We start from the raw sequence: 14434 nt of genomic DNA, 5'->3' as shown, positions 1-14434 counted from the left end.
CAGAGACATATGTCAACAGGATGTTAGGAGATGGCGTCAACAAAAAAGCAGAGACAGGTAAGTTTTGTAACTTTTCAGTGCCCCTCCAAAAATGGACTTTGGCATTCGTTGAGTCAGTGCATGTCGACAGGTTGAAAGGGTTTGTGCTTGTAGCTAAGCAAGTTTTTTCAACAGTGAAAAGCAAAGCATGTCCCCACCTACAAATTTCCAGCACCTCACAAGAGCTGGAAAGAATGTGTTCGGCCACAGCATGAAGAACTTCATCAGGAGGGCTTTAAACTGAATCTTATGGGGGCGGGAGACGTAAACCTCAAGGCAACAAGGGATGAAGGCCAAAGCACCACAGTACAGAGAACAGCTCCAACAGTGTCCCAAAACAGTGTCTGCAACAATGTAGGAACAAAGCCAGACTATAAAACACATGGTCTTCGATGTCTATATACTAATGCTCAGAGCATGGGAAACAAACAGAACGAACTTGAACTCTTATTACATGAAGGCAAATACGACTTGATAGGTATAACTGAAACTTGGTGGGATGACTCCCATGACTGGAATATAGCAATTGAAGGATATAACTTGTTCAAAAAGAATAGAAGAAATAGAAAGGGAGGTGGAGTTGCACTATATGTTAAAAATACCTATCCCTGTACAGAAATACAGGCGGATCAGACTGGGAGCCCCATCGAGAGCATCTGGATTAAAATAAATGGGGCAAGGAATAAAAAGAACATGATAATCGGAGTCTACTACCGACCACCCAATCAAGGAGAAGAAGAGGATGAAACTTTTGAGAAACAAATTGCCAGTGTTTCAAGGAAGTGTGATGTAGTAGTGATGGGGGACTTCAATTACCCTGATATCTGTTGGGAGACCAATACTGCCAAAAGCGGCCCTTCCAAGAAATTCCTGACATGCGTGGGTGATAACTTTCTCCTACAGAAAGTGGAGGAAGGAACTAGAGGATCGGCAATCCTTGACTTGATATTGACCAATAGGAATGATTTAGTGGATAAAGTGGCAGTTACGAGAACTCTGGGGGAAAGTGACCACGTCATACTTGAATTCCTGATTATGAAGGAGACAAAAGTTGAGTGTAGCCATACACGTACTCTGGATTTTAGGAAAGCTGATTTTAATAAACTCAGAACTATGATAAGTAAGGTCCCGTGGCAAGGGAGCCTAATGAGAAAAGGAGTGCAGGATGGATGGGAGTATTTAAAAAAGGAAATTTTAAAGGCACAGTTACAAACAATTCCAACAAGGAGAAAAGATAGAAGACAACAGAGGAAACCAATGTGGCTCCACAAAAAGCTTAGAGATGACCTGAAAACAAAAAGGGATACATATAGGAAGTGGAAGGAAGGCCAGGCTACAAAAGAAGAGTACAGACAAGTGGTGCAGAAGTGCCAATATGGCGTCAGGAAGGCTAAAGCTGTGAATGAGCTGAGATTAGCGAGGGATGCTAAAAGCAATAAAAAGGCTTTCTTCAGATATGTGAGTAGTAAAAGACAGAGGAAAGAAATGGTGGTTCAACTGCTTAATGAGGATGGCAAATTGATAACACATGACAAAGAAAAGGCTGAAGTGCTCAATTCCTACTTTGCCTCGGTCTTCTCCCAAAAGCGGGTCTATGACCCCCCTAGAAAAAGTGAAGCAGAAGTTGAGGGGGCAGGATTGCAGTTTGAGATTGATAAACAAATGGTCAAAGAACACCTAATTTCCTTGAATGAGTTCAAATCTCCAGGGCCCGATGAACTGCATCCAAGAGTAATGAAGGAGCTAGCAGAAGAACTCTCAGAACCTTTGTCTATTATCTTTGCAAAATCATGGAAGACGGGTGAGGTGCCGGACGACTGGAGGAGGGCTAACGTTGTCCCTATCTTCAAAAAGGGCAAAAAGGAGGAACCTGGGAACTACAGAGCAGTCAGTCTGACATCCATCCCTGGGAAAATTCTGGAGCAGATTATAAAGAATTCAATCTGTAAACACCTTGAAATCAATGCGGTGATCACTAGAAACCACCATGGATTTGTCAAGAACAAGTCCTGTCAGACAAATTTGATCTCATTTTTTGATAAGGTAAACTCCCTTGTGGACCATGGGAATGTTGTGGACATCATATATCTTGACTTCAGCAAATCTTTTGACAAAGTACCACATGACATTCTGATTAACAAACTAGCTAAAAGTGGGCTAGATGGAACAACTATTCGGTGGATTCACAGTTGGCTACAGAATCGGACTCAAAAAGTACTTATCAATGGAACCTTCTCAAACTGGGGAGAGGCAACGAGTGGGGTAACGCAGGGCTCAGTCCTGGGCCCAGTGCTCTTCAACATTTTTATTAATGATTTGGATGAGGAGGTGCAGGGAACGCTGATCAAATTTGCAGATGACCCAAAATTGGGTGGGATAGCTATCAAGTGATCTTGATAGGCTGGAGTGCTGGGCTGAAAACAACAGGATGAAATTTAATAGGGATAAATGCCAAGTTCTACATTTAGGAAATAGAAACCAAAGGCACAGTTACAAGATGGGGGATACTTGGCTCAGCAATACTACAAACGAGAAGGATTTTGGAATTGTTATAGATCGCAATCTGAATATGAGCCAACAGTGCGATATGACTGCAAGAAAGGCAAATGCTATTTGGGGCTGCATTAATAGAAGTATAGCTTCCAAATCACATGAGGTACTGGTTCCTCTCTATTCGGCCCTGGTTAGGCCTCATCTAGAGTTTTGCGTCCAGTTCTGGGCTCCACAATTCAAGAAGGACGCAGACAAGCTGGAGCGTGTTCAGAGGAGGGCAACCAGGATGATCAGGGGTCTAGAAACAAAGCCCTATGAAGAGAGACTGAAGGAACTGGGCATGTTTAGCCTGGAGAAGAGGAGATTGAGGGGAGACATGATAGCACTCTTCAAATACTTAAAAGGTTGTCACACAAAGGAGGGCCAGGATCTCTTCTCAATCCTCCCAGAGTGCAGGACACGGAATAACGGGCTCAAGTTAAAGGAAGCCAGATTCCAGCTGGACATCAGGAAAAACTTCCTGACTGTTAGAGCAGTACGACAATGGAACCTGTTACCTAGGGAGGTTGTGGGCTCTCCCACACTAGAGGCATTCGAGAGACAGCAGGACAACCGTCAGTCAGGGATGCTTTAGAGTGGATTCCTGCATTGAGCAGGGGGTTGGACTCAATGGCCTTGTAGGCCCCTTCCAACTCTGCTATTCTATGATTCTAGGGCTTTAAAGGTAATAACCAACACTTTATACTTTACACTTTATACCCAGAAACTATTTGGCAGCCAGTGTAGTGATAGATGGTGGGTGGGTGGGTGTGGGTGAGTCTGCTTGCATTTTTATGAGTTTGGCTGTCTTGTCTATTCTGAACAGGCTATTTTTCTGCCTGATTAACCTGATGTAGCAACACATCCATCAGAAAGTTTTGGGGAAGGACAGAGAGGCAGTTGGAAACAGTTTTGCTCTTTGAATTTAGTCACAAATGGAGAGAACTATTGAGTTGACTGGAGGTGAAATGTACTTGGGGTGCAGTTGCTCTTTGGGAGATATACTGTAGAATTAGTGGGTGTGCTTCGGTAGAGCCCCATTGATTATAATATACACTTATTGTACATTTGTAAACAAACAGGTATCAAGACAGCCTAAGTCCCTAGTTTTGCTCTATTGGGGAAGGAGGGGATGCATGTTTTGTTTTCCAATACTGGAAAATTGGGCCTGCCTACAAGCGCAGCTCCTTCCAGCCTTCATTCAAATAAAACAAAATTCTGTTGCTTTAGGTTTTCTCAGTGCTGGGGGGAAGTGGGGTCGTGTAACAATACAATTTAAAAATATGCATTATATTCATGCCAACCAAGGTTGGGAAGATATGTCTCCTTTTTTATTTCCACCAGGTGGAAGTGATGCCTCTTTCCCCAGTAGCCAATCACTGCCCTTGCAGTTATCCAGCTGACATGTCTTCCTCCCAGCCTCACCAAGACTCAGGCTAAGAACCAGCTGGGCCTGCCGCAGCTCCACGCTGATGTAGTCACCCTGGGACCCTGCCCCATACATTAAGATGCCCTCGCGCTCCATTGTCTTAAAATTGAACCCAATGACATCTTGCGTGGTACGGACAGTTTTGGGGCGAAACCGGTAGGCAATGGAATCATCACCATCAAAATATAAGACATCAGACTCTGCAGGAAAGAGAAGAAACAAACAGATAAATGGCTATTGTTGGTCAAGACTCTTCTCCAAGCAGCCTCCTGATTCACCATGACCAATGTAATCCTAAATGAGACCAACAGCATACTGGCCAGTGCTAAGCTTGCAGGCACATGAAACTTCCAATCAATGCTAAGGCCAGTGACCAAGATTTCTCCTTCTCTCTGGGCCAGTTCACACAGTCGAACAGCCATGGTGGGCTGCAGCATGTACGGGCAGCCATTTTAAATATTCAACATCCAGCCACAATTTGGAGTGCCATGTGGTGGGGGTTGTGCAAGGATTAAACCACTCTCACATAACCAGCAACAGACTCTGGGTTATACAAGGGTTGTTTGACTGTCACAAAACCCCTACTGCCCAGGTTTACAACATCATCATCACCATCATCATCATCATTTTATTTGTTACCCCGCCTCTCCCTCTGGATCAAGGCGGGGTACAACACAAATAAAAACACCATAAAATACATACAACTAATTCAAACGTTTAAAACCAGTGCATCATTAAAAGCAGCACACCATTGAAAAAGGCATCTTAAAATTCTACTGGGTAGGCCTGCCGGAAGAGATCAGTCTTTATGGCTTTCTTAAATTCTGGAAGACTGTTAAGTTGACGAATCTCTCCCGGCAAGCCATTCCACAAACTGGGAGCAGCAAAAGAAAAGAAAAGGTCCTCTGGGTAATAGTTGTCAGACTTGTTTTTGTTGGCCGAGTAAATTCTTCCCACAGGACCTGACACAACAAGGCATGGTCAGGCGCCAAAACAGATGGTTCATATTGCCCTTCATAACAAAGAACTGAAAAATTAATCCCAAAACTGTTTCTACGCAAAGATATGTGGGGGGGGGGTTGTATTTTCATGATGATGGCAGATGATAAAATCTTTTTAATGCATTATCTCAGGGTCTGCTTGGTACAAATAGAAATATACACATTACAAATGTGTATCTATTGGTTTCCCCCAAAATTTTCTCTTTTCTTTAGAGGTAGAAAAAGGACAGTAATCTTTACCCTCTGTCTTCCAAATTTCTAGGAATTTTCCAGCTAGTTTTTAAAAACAAACGTCCGTGTTCCCAGAAGAATCACTTACGGTAGTAGCAGCCATAAAGGCCCACTCGTAAACCAATGGTGCCATGTGGATTCCAAGCCACAGGAATGATGCGGAGGTAACGAGCCAAGATGGGATAATGAAGTTCATGAAGAACTACCCCACTTGCATTCACATTGCCAAAAAACGTCTACAGGAGAAAAGCAAGACATGAAGAGAAACTACTCAGAGTGACAGCATGAAGACCCCACAGGGAGTTCATTCCTACACAAATATGCACATCTCAGATTTCAGAACTAGGCACGAAGAGAAGGGACATGGAACTGGCCAGGGCGCAGAAACAATGCAGTGCAACACCTCAGTAGTAGAGCATATTTCTAAGCAAAATGTTCCAGGTTCAAACATCCCTGGCATCTCCAGTAGAAAGGACCTGGGTAGCAGTAGGGATTGAGAGAAGCCAACGCCCAAAGACACTGACGTCCAGCAGCCGGTCGGAGTACACAAGACTGAATTATAGAAAACAACAGTCTCAGTATAAAGATGTTTCTTATGTCCTGAACTCTATTGCCAAAGTCTCCCACAACTTCTGAGATGCTAGACTTTAAAATAGGTACTAAAATTGCTACAGGAAGTAATTTTAAAGAACTACATTTCTTTTGTTTTGCATAATGCATTCTGACAGGCAAAAGGCGGAGAAAAGAAAGGCAGAGAGGAATCATTTTTCAACCGCTGTAAGTCCTATCTCTGGCATCTGAAATTTCACCAAACATCACCCATAAGTTCATCTCTGCAGCCAATAAAAGCTAAAAACTTGTTCTGGAATAAAATGAAAGCAGAGATTTTTAGAATGCAGAATTCTACATTAACCAGGAAATAATATTCACCAAAATATTTTTAATTTCTTATAAAAAGAAACGGTTACACATTGACATGCATAGGAGTAGATCTGCTTCCAAAAGCAGTCTAAGGGTACAAGCTGAGTCTGTATGACTATACGGAGAAAGAGCTTGAATCAGGACTGGGGAATTGTCTTTCTGCCAAAAGTAACATTCCCTCAGGGTAATCTGTCAGGGCCAACTTTTTCTTTTCGTTTTTTTGCTCTCTGTGTGTCACATTCCCCCACCCTTTTCTTTGTTTCCCTTTCTCTTTTCTCTTTTCCCTGCTCCCCTTTCTCTTCTTCGTAATTGTGAATTTCGTAATTGTGTTTTTAACCTGTTGGGTGTTTTATTGTGGTTTTAATTTCTGTGAACCGCCCAGAGAGCTTCGGCTATTGGGCAGTATAAAAATGTAACAAATAAAATAAATAAATAAATAAATAAATAAATTCTTCTCTGCCCCACAGGCTGCCAGGGGAGAAAAAGACTGCTGTTGCCTGAGGTCTGAAGTGACTGACTGCACAGGTCTGCACAAAATTAGGCTGAGATCCCAAGGTTACTCACTCCTTGTCAAATGCACCTGCTAACAATGCTTGTAGTACAGCAAACAACAAGTAAGCTACCATGAAGGCTACCATTTGCTGTACACAAAAGGTAGGCTGAAGGTGAGTCCTAACAATAAAAGGCATGGATAACATCTTCAGCCCAAACAAGCTGAAAAGTGAATCATTTGCCACAGGGATAGGAACAGGGAAAGTGTGGCCTTGAAGACACTGTTACACTGCAACTCCCATCATCCCACACCGTTGGCTATGCTGACTAGGGCTGATGGGAGATGCAGTCCAACAACATCAGGAGGGCCATATATTCGCCACCTCTGTCCTGTATCTGCTTATCCTGCAAACTGTCATGTTAGCTGCATGACAACGTCATGTTCTCCCCCACCCTGCTGCTGCCCTGCATGGCAAGAGGAGTTCAGAAGCGTTCCCTTCTATTTTTGTTTTACCACAGGTTGTCATGTCACTTGGACTGCCAAACTATGGTGAACATTAGCTATAATTAGTTTAAAACAAGCCAATTTAAAATGGTGGTTTATGAAGCTGGCTTGTTTAACTAACCACAATTAATGTTAACCATAGATCTGTGTCCAGACAACATTAAGGTTAAATACAGGTTAAGTGAAAACTTCCAAACTCATCTTCGCAGCACAAGAGGAGAGGAAGCATTCATGTCTGAGGCTTGCTGCTTAGCGTGGCGTTTGGATGCAGTCTATGGGCACTATCCGACAGTGACATTCTGCAAACTCAAATTGCACTACCGGGGCTCCACTGAATCTTTCCATTACACAAGCAGTTGCCCATTGCTCTTGCACAACCAGTTGCACAAAGGTTGCACAAGTGCAAAGCAGTTGCACAACTGGTTGCACAATGTATTTCACAATAGGTGCAAGCAGCTGCATAACCCAAGCAGGATGTGCAACCAGCTGCACAATGCATTACACAACCATAATGTAAAATTGTTTGCACAACTATGCTTGCACAAGCGTAGCTTTAGTTGAATTCCTCTCTTGCACATAGTTCAGAACCTGGTTTCTGGTAGTGCAATGCCATTTGTGCTAATGGAATGATGCAGTTGGCTACTGTGGTTTCACAGATAACTGTATTTTATTCTTTTATTTCTAACAAAAAAATTACATATGGTTAGAACAGACTAAAAACCACTCATTCCTGCTCGAACTTTTGACGTTTTGGTATGCCACTATCAAAGTTTGCAGAAGAAAAGCATTATAATTTAAGGGTAGCAGATGTCTAGGCAAAAGTGGTTAAAGAAACCAACAAAAAAGACTTTATCCCAGAGCTTAATGAACCCAGGTGCATCCATCACTTCAATGAGACATTAGAATAATTTTGGAGGGATAACACTGAGATCACAATTACAGAAGCAAGACAAAATCTGCTAAAATTGCTGGCATCCTGTTAAATTATTATGTGATTACAACTGTGAAGTTCACTGCTTTGCCACTATGCCTTGGCATAGTGGCAAACCCTCATAGGGTTGTTCTTGCAAGGATAAAATAGGACAACTCCATGTAAGGTCCCAGAGCACCTTGAACAAAGAGTGGGATACAAATGAGATAAATAAATTACTACCAACTAGGGTGACCATATGAAAAGGAGGACAGGGCTCCTGTATCTTTAAAGTTGTATAGCAAAGGGAATTTCAGCAAGTTTCATTTGAATGCATGTAGCAGCTGGTGAAATTTTGTCTTCATCATAAGAATTAAAGCTGCAGGAGTCCTGCCCTCTTGAGCAGATACAAAAGAGGAGGGCACCTGCACCTTTAACTATTGCTATGAAAAGGGAATTTCACCAGATGCTGTCTGCATACAAATGACACCTGCTGAAAATCCCTTTTCTCTACAACTGTTAAAGATACAGGAGCCCTGTCCTCCTTTTCATAGGGTCACCCTGAATTGTACATCAATAGCATTTCTACACCTCTACAGTTATGCATCAGTTTGGATTATAACAAAATGTTACTGCTGAGGAGTCAACTGAAGCTGGGTGCAAAATGCAGATGTCTTTGTGTGGAGAGAATCTGAAATGCAACCTGAAACATAACTTCAGGCAAACATTACATGAAGAAAATAACTGTGGCAAAGACTGAATTGAGCATTGTGAATTTACCTCTAGCAGTGAACACTGCACATTACCACTTACCTTAAGTATGTTTTCAGTGTATGACATGGAAAAATGCTATGAGGTGCTGAGCCTAATCCAACACTATGGGGATGTAAAAACATAAATAAACTACAACCAGAAGAATTCAGTTTGAGGTTTGCAGTAGCCACCTTGCTGAACATGATTCAAAACTAGCCTGGAAAAACCATGTGCCACACCATGAACAAGCCATGCTCAAGGGTCTCAGATGTACAAATGGTTTATAAAAACTGCAGCGGATGAGACTACACAAATATCGTTCAAATTAATAGTCAAAGTACTAAGTGGAGGTATTTTGCTGGAAACAACATTTGTGACAAACCCCTATATCCTAATTTAGCTCAACAGTATACAAGAACAACATAATAATCCCATACATTTTTGCACTCTTATTTTTCTGTAAAAGTTCTATGATGCACTACTGGTTATCTGGCTGTTTAGGGTTTCTATTTCTCTGTTTTTATTGATTTCTTAGTTTTATTAGATTTTTAGAATTTCAGTGCTTGATTGTCTTTATATATGATTATTATTGTTGCAAGCTACCTTGGGAGCCTTATTAGGCTGAATTAAAATGTGAAAGGTTTCATTACAAATTTAAAGTGCAATCTACAATTTTCTGCATAAATGTTCATGCATATTTGTATTACCATACACTGTGGATAGGACACGCATCAATATTATCTCATTTAACTAACAAGTGAAATATTTTTGGTGGGAACCAGTTCAAGGAAAGGCTCGTCATTTACTTATATCTACCACACTAAAAATCAGTGCTTGAAACCCGTGACTACAAAAGCATGAAGCACACAAACTCCTGCACCTACAAGTTCTGCAGTAATGTGTCCAGACTTATGGAAGTGCCTGTGGCTCCCAGACACGACCCCCCCCCCCCCTTCGTTTGAGGGCAGAGGCAGTGACTCTTCTCTCACCCAATTGCTCCCCTGCTGGAAATAAGGCTTCCAGTTGCAGGGATGGTCACCATAGAGGACGATGTAGCGTGTCACCCAATTGTAGGTGTTGAAGACCCCCTGAGTGGCGATGCTTTTAATGTGAGCTTTCTTTGTCAGGTCAATCTGGAGCCATGGCTGTTTGTCTTGGGGGTCAGGTGACCAGCCGCCAGCACCTGCACAAGAGAATACGGAGAGGACAGAAGCATGAGACACGGTCCCTTTCGGTACATTCCAGAAGTGACACATATACACTGCTACCTAGAGCTCTCTGCTGTGGGTCTGGGCATGTCTTTGGGGCTCTCTATGATGCCCCAGAATCACTCAACACATGGCTCCCGCACAATCCCTGCCCTCTTAAGAAGACCCTAGACTGCGCCAACTTTGCTGTCTGCTCTGTATTGTTTTAAACCAAATATTCAGGTCATGCATGCTAAGACTGTGAAACCCATCACAGGGTATCAAGATGACCACAAGTATAATTGACATTTTAGAAAAAACAGATAAGAATATCTATTACATTTATTTTCTTCACTTCCTCCAAAGTACTCAGAACAGTAGATGTATGGAGGATCAGTTGTTCAGTGTATAGAGACCATGTATAGCTCTTATTTGCTGAATTCAGTAACAGTTAACTATAAGGGACAGATTCCACTATCATGATTCTCTTGTGGGGAAGGGACCACAGCTCAGGTTCTGACTCTCCATATTGAACTCACCATAAATACGAGCAAATGTGGCAGCACGGAAGATGCTGGATCGAGAGGATGCGGCAAGATTCCAAGTGTAAAGGGGCCCAATCAGTTCATCATCACAACGCCCTGAAGCCGCAAGAGGGAGAGTGGAAAGAAGTCACCATTCTAACCATACTTTGACAGGGTCTCATGTCCCAAGTGCCTCAGGGGCAAGCAACTACCTCTGAAGCCCTGGCCTGTTAATTCTACACATGTATGGACCAGCTGTGGTTAATTAGTGATGAAAGGCACTCCATACCAGAGATAGATACAAGGCTGAGCCTAGGATAAATAACACCCTGGACAGGTGTGCCTTTGATGTGCCCCCTTCCCCACTGGAGGTCAGCTTTGCAGGGCCTCCGAGAGGATTTTTGTAGCTTGGTGATGTGATGTTGGGGCCCAGGCGCATGCATATAAAGCTGGGGGCCAGCCTGCAGCTTCTCGTTGCCCTGGAATCTATGACAGATGTGGTTCATTTTTCTTACATGGGGATAAGGGAATAGGAACAGGTTATACTTCTCCTGAGTACCTCCCACAAATTCTGGCAGGGCTTATTTCTCTTTCCACGGGCTTAATCTCACAGGTCTTTTGGTTGTGGCCTGCTCCTGGCCTTCTCCACTATTCATGCAGGAAAGATTCCTCCCTTAACCACTGGCCTCACACCTCTTTGATATCTGTTGTTGTTGTGCCTATACTGTTTACAGTTTTTGAAGCCCTACGTGCATTGAGCAGGGGGTTGGACTTGATGGCCTTGTAGGCCCCTTCCAACTCTGCTATTCTGAGATTCTATGATTCCATGCTCAGTAACATTGCCTAAAAATAAAGCGGCATTCTACTGATTTTTACCTAGCAGAAATTCATCAATGTGGAAATTGAGAAAGAAACATACTGTAAAGCTAACTGAAGGAAGATCATTTTTGTAGATAGTACCTTGAAAAAAAAGGTTGCTGCTACTTGATTTCTGCCACCTTAGCTCACTGCAGGCAGCACATTCAAAAAACAGCCATTGAGGTCAGCTTGGAAGCCCCCCTTCAGCTTAGCACCCTGAGCAACCGCCCAGCTCGTCCACCCCTACGACCAGCTCTGGATGGATGAATCTGTCAGCTTTGCTTTCTTGTACAATCATTTTTTAAAAAATCTCAAGTTCTTTCCATCCTGAATGTGACTTTTGTTTTGCAAATTTAGACAAATTCTTATTAAAAAAAAACCTGAAACAAAATTCTCACCCATTTCTTCTATACATGCTAAAATTACACACTCTGCTCGATTGTTACATCCAAGCCAGGTTCCGGGGATGAACCCTCAGCAAGTGAAGCCCTGGCAGCTTGCTTCCCTCAGCACCCACAAATGAAGCCTGTCCCCACAGCACAGCCCCTTTCTAAGACCTCAGACGCCCCATTTTTTAGACATCAGTGGTCAAGACCAAGCGGCAGGGTGCCCAGTGAAGGGGAGGGTTCCTAACTGTCTCCCAGAAATGGCAAGACACAGACACACCACCCAGGCTGCATTCTGGGCCTGTCACTGCTGCAGAGCACGGAGGATGTTCAGGAGCAGCACTATCCAAAGCTCCCTCCCTCCTTTCCTCCAGGTTTTTTTCCCCCCTTTCCACTGCAGAGAGTGGCTGACACGCCCTTGCAGGCTCCGCTCCTGCCGGCATCTGTTAGAGAGCAAGATGGGGAAGCCCTCTTGCATCCCTGTCAGGGTATGAGACAGCAGAACAAGGCGGAGGCAGACAATGCTGGGATGGGGAGCGGGGGGGGGGGGGCTGGGGAATAACACTCTTGCATCTCCAGGCAAGTAATAAAGAGCTGGACTAGACCAAGGACAAATGCAGGAGAGCAGCAGCCCTCCCAGACAATCTAGGCATCTCCCACAGCACCATCCTGGCCCAATGAAACCCTCAACTCAGTTGGGTAGAGCCCTCTGACAGAAAGGCCATAGCTAGACCTCAGGTTTATCCCTGGATCGTCCAGGGGTCAAACCTGTTCATCTAGGTGACACACAGGGGATCCAGTGCTCAGGCGGGGGGAGGGGGGGGCGAACCCGGGATGATCCCAGGATAAACCTTCGGTCTCGCTGTGGCCAAAGAGAGCACAGAACTCGCCTCTCTCTAACTAACCAGCAAGTGATGAAGAGCGAAGCCAAGCAGCGGAAATCGGAAGTCTCTGCAAAGTCTCTGCCAGTCTGTCGGCAGACGCAGAAGGGACGGCCCGCCCGGGAACGTTTCCCATTTTGTGAAGGGCGGGGAAAGGGGCTCTTTTTCTTGCCCCACCAGTACGACAAAGAGAGGCCAAGCCCGGGGGGCGGGGGGACGGTTCAGGCCTTTGACACCAACACTGACAAGCTGCACATTCTCGGAACCGAAGTGGCGTGGGGGTCGGGGGGGGGCGCTCAGTCCCCGGGCCTCTCCGTCTGCAGGGGGGCTGAAGACACGGCCTTGTTCAGCTTCCATCAACAGGGCATAGCGGGGCGGGGGTCGAGGGGGGCGGGGGTCAGCATTCTGGGGAAGCCCCCCCCCAACACACACACACCCTTCCTGGAGGGCTGGCCAGGACCTCACCCTTACGCCCCCGCCCCACTCGGCCAGGTCCCGGCAGCCCCCCATGTCCTGGCGCTGGAGCGCCGCTGGGCGCCCCGCCTGCAATAACTGCCCACGCTCTGGGCTGCCGCCCTCGGACGGCTGAGACGCCCCAGACGTCCTGACCGAGATCCCAGCGCATCCCTCTTTGCGGGGGCTTCGGGTCCCTCGGGCAGTATGACGGCCGACCCAGGAGCGCCGTCCCCGGGGGCGCGGAGACCAACCCCACCGCCCTCCGCAACGTCCTAAGCCGCGGCAACCCACACGCACTGACCCGAGGCCCGCCGCCCCTCGCCCACCGTGACCTTTTTCCCTTCCCGCCCGGCCTGATCCAGGCTGCGGCTGCTGCCGCAATGCAGCTGAGGCCGCCGCCGCCGCCGCCGCCGCCGCGCCTGGTCCCGGGACACTCACATGTGAACCAGCCGCAGTCGCAGAGCTGCAGGAGAGCGGCGAAGGCGAGCGGCAAGAGCTGCGAGCGGCCCCCCATGCTGGCGCCGCAATGCTCGGCGGTGGCTCAGTGCGCCCCGACGCCCGGCCGCCTCGCCATCGCCGCACGTGCGCCGCGCCCGCCTCCGCCTGCTGGCAGGAGCAGCCGGGCGCGCGCCTCCGCGGCGGCGGCGGCAGCGGCGCGCCTACGTGCCCCCACTTCGGAGCCCCCTCCGGCCTCTCCTCCGGAAAGCGCTGGCCGCTCCAGCTGTCTTCTTCCGAAATCACTGGAGATGGAAGATAAAAAAGCACTCTGCGCACGTTCAGAGGCACTCTCTCTTCGCCAGGCACGTCCAACTAAACTTTCGCTCCTCATTTATTCATATGTGTTTATTTGTGATGTTTATTGCATACCCTGCCTTTCTTCCATAGAACTAAAGGCCACCATCGGTGGCCAGATGTGCAGTGGACAGGGAAATAATTATTTATTAATTATGCCAGGACCAATCGCTGCACTGAAAATAGGCTGTGCGCCCCTGGAGTATCCCATTTAACACCACCAGTTACACCAGCACACTTTAATCCGGGCACAAGTCTAGCCCAGTGGTGTAATGGTAAATGTTGACCAGCAGTTAGTCTTAGCAGCAGTCCTCAGATCTACACACCCCAAGGAGGGACCAAAAATTCAGGCTGCTGTGTTGATCCATATCAACAAACCAATTCTAGCAGTTTTCATCTCTGCCCGGAGCAAATCTTTGGTAAAGCTAGTGGGCCTCAATTCCCATGCAAAACCAAGCCACCCCAGGATACTCTGCATGACACCAGGGAACAATATATTGTTGCCGGGAGGATTCATTTCTCCCCAGCTACTGTGAA

General features: G+C 45.9%; 1 protein-coding gene across 2 annotated transcripts in view; it reads right to left on the bottom strand.

The window, feature by feature from the left end:
- The window catches only part of CNTNAP1 (contactin associated protein 1), a 48701-nt gene extending 35072 nt beyond the window's left edge, over window positions 1-13629 (bottom strand). For both annotated transcript variants that reach the window (XM_063132399.1, XM_063132407.1), the window contains exons 1-5: window positions 13544-13629; window positions 10540-10641; window positions 9803-9996; window positions 5321-5468; window positions 3997-4200 (exon numbers count right to left, since the gene is read on the bottom strand). In XM_063132399.1, coding sequence (XP_062988469.1) covers window positions 3997-4200; window positions 5321-5468; window positions 9803-9996; window positions 10540-10641; window positions 13544-13619 — 724 coding nt within the window. In that variant the 5' untranslated portion in view covers window positions 13620-13629. The remainder of the gene's footprint in view (window positions 1-3996; window positions 4201-5320; window positions 5469-9802; window positions 9997-10539; window positions 10642-13543) is intronic.
- Between the last annotated feature and the right edge of the window lie 805 nt (window positions 13630-14434).

This window comes from Elgaria multicarinata, chromosome 1 (genome assembly GCF_023053635.1).
Source record: "Elgaria multicarinata webbii isolate HBS135686 ecotype San Diego chromosome 1, rElgMul1.1.pri, whole genome shotgun sequence".
Lineage (NCBI taxonomy): Eukaryota > Metazoa > Chordata > Lepidosauria > Squamata > Anguidae > Elgaria > Elgaria multicarinata.
Note: the sequence above shows the minus strand (reverse complement) of the source record. Positions and strands in the feature narration are given on the sequence as shown.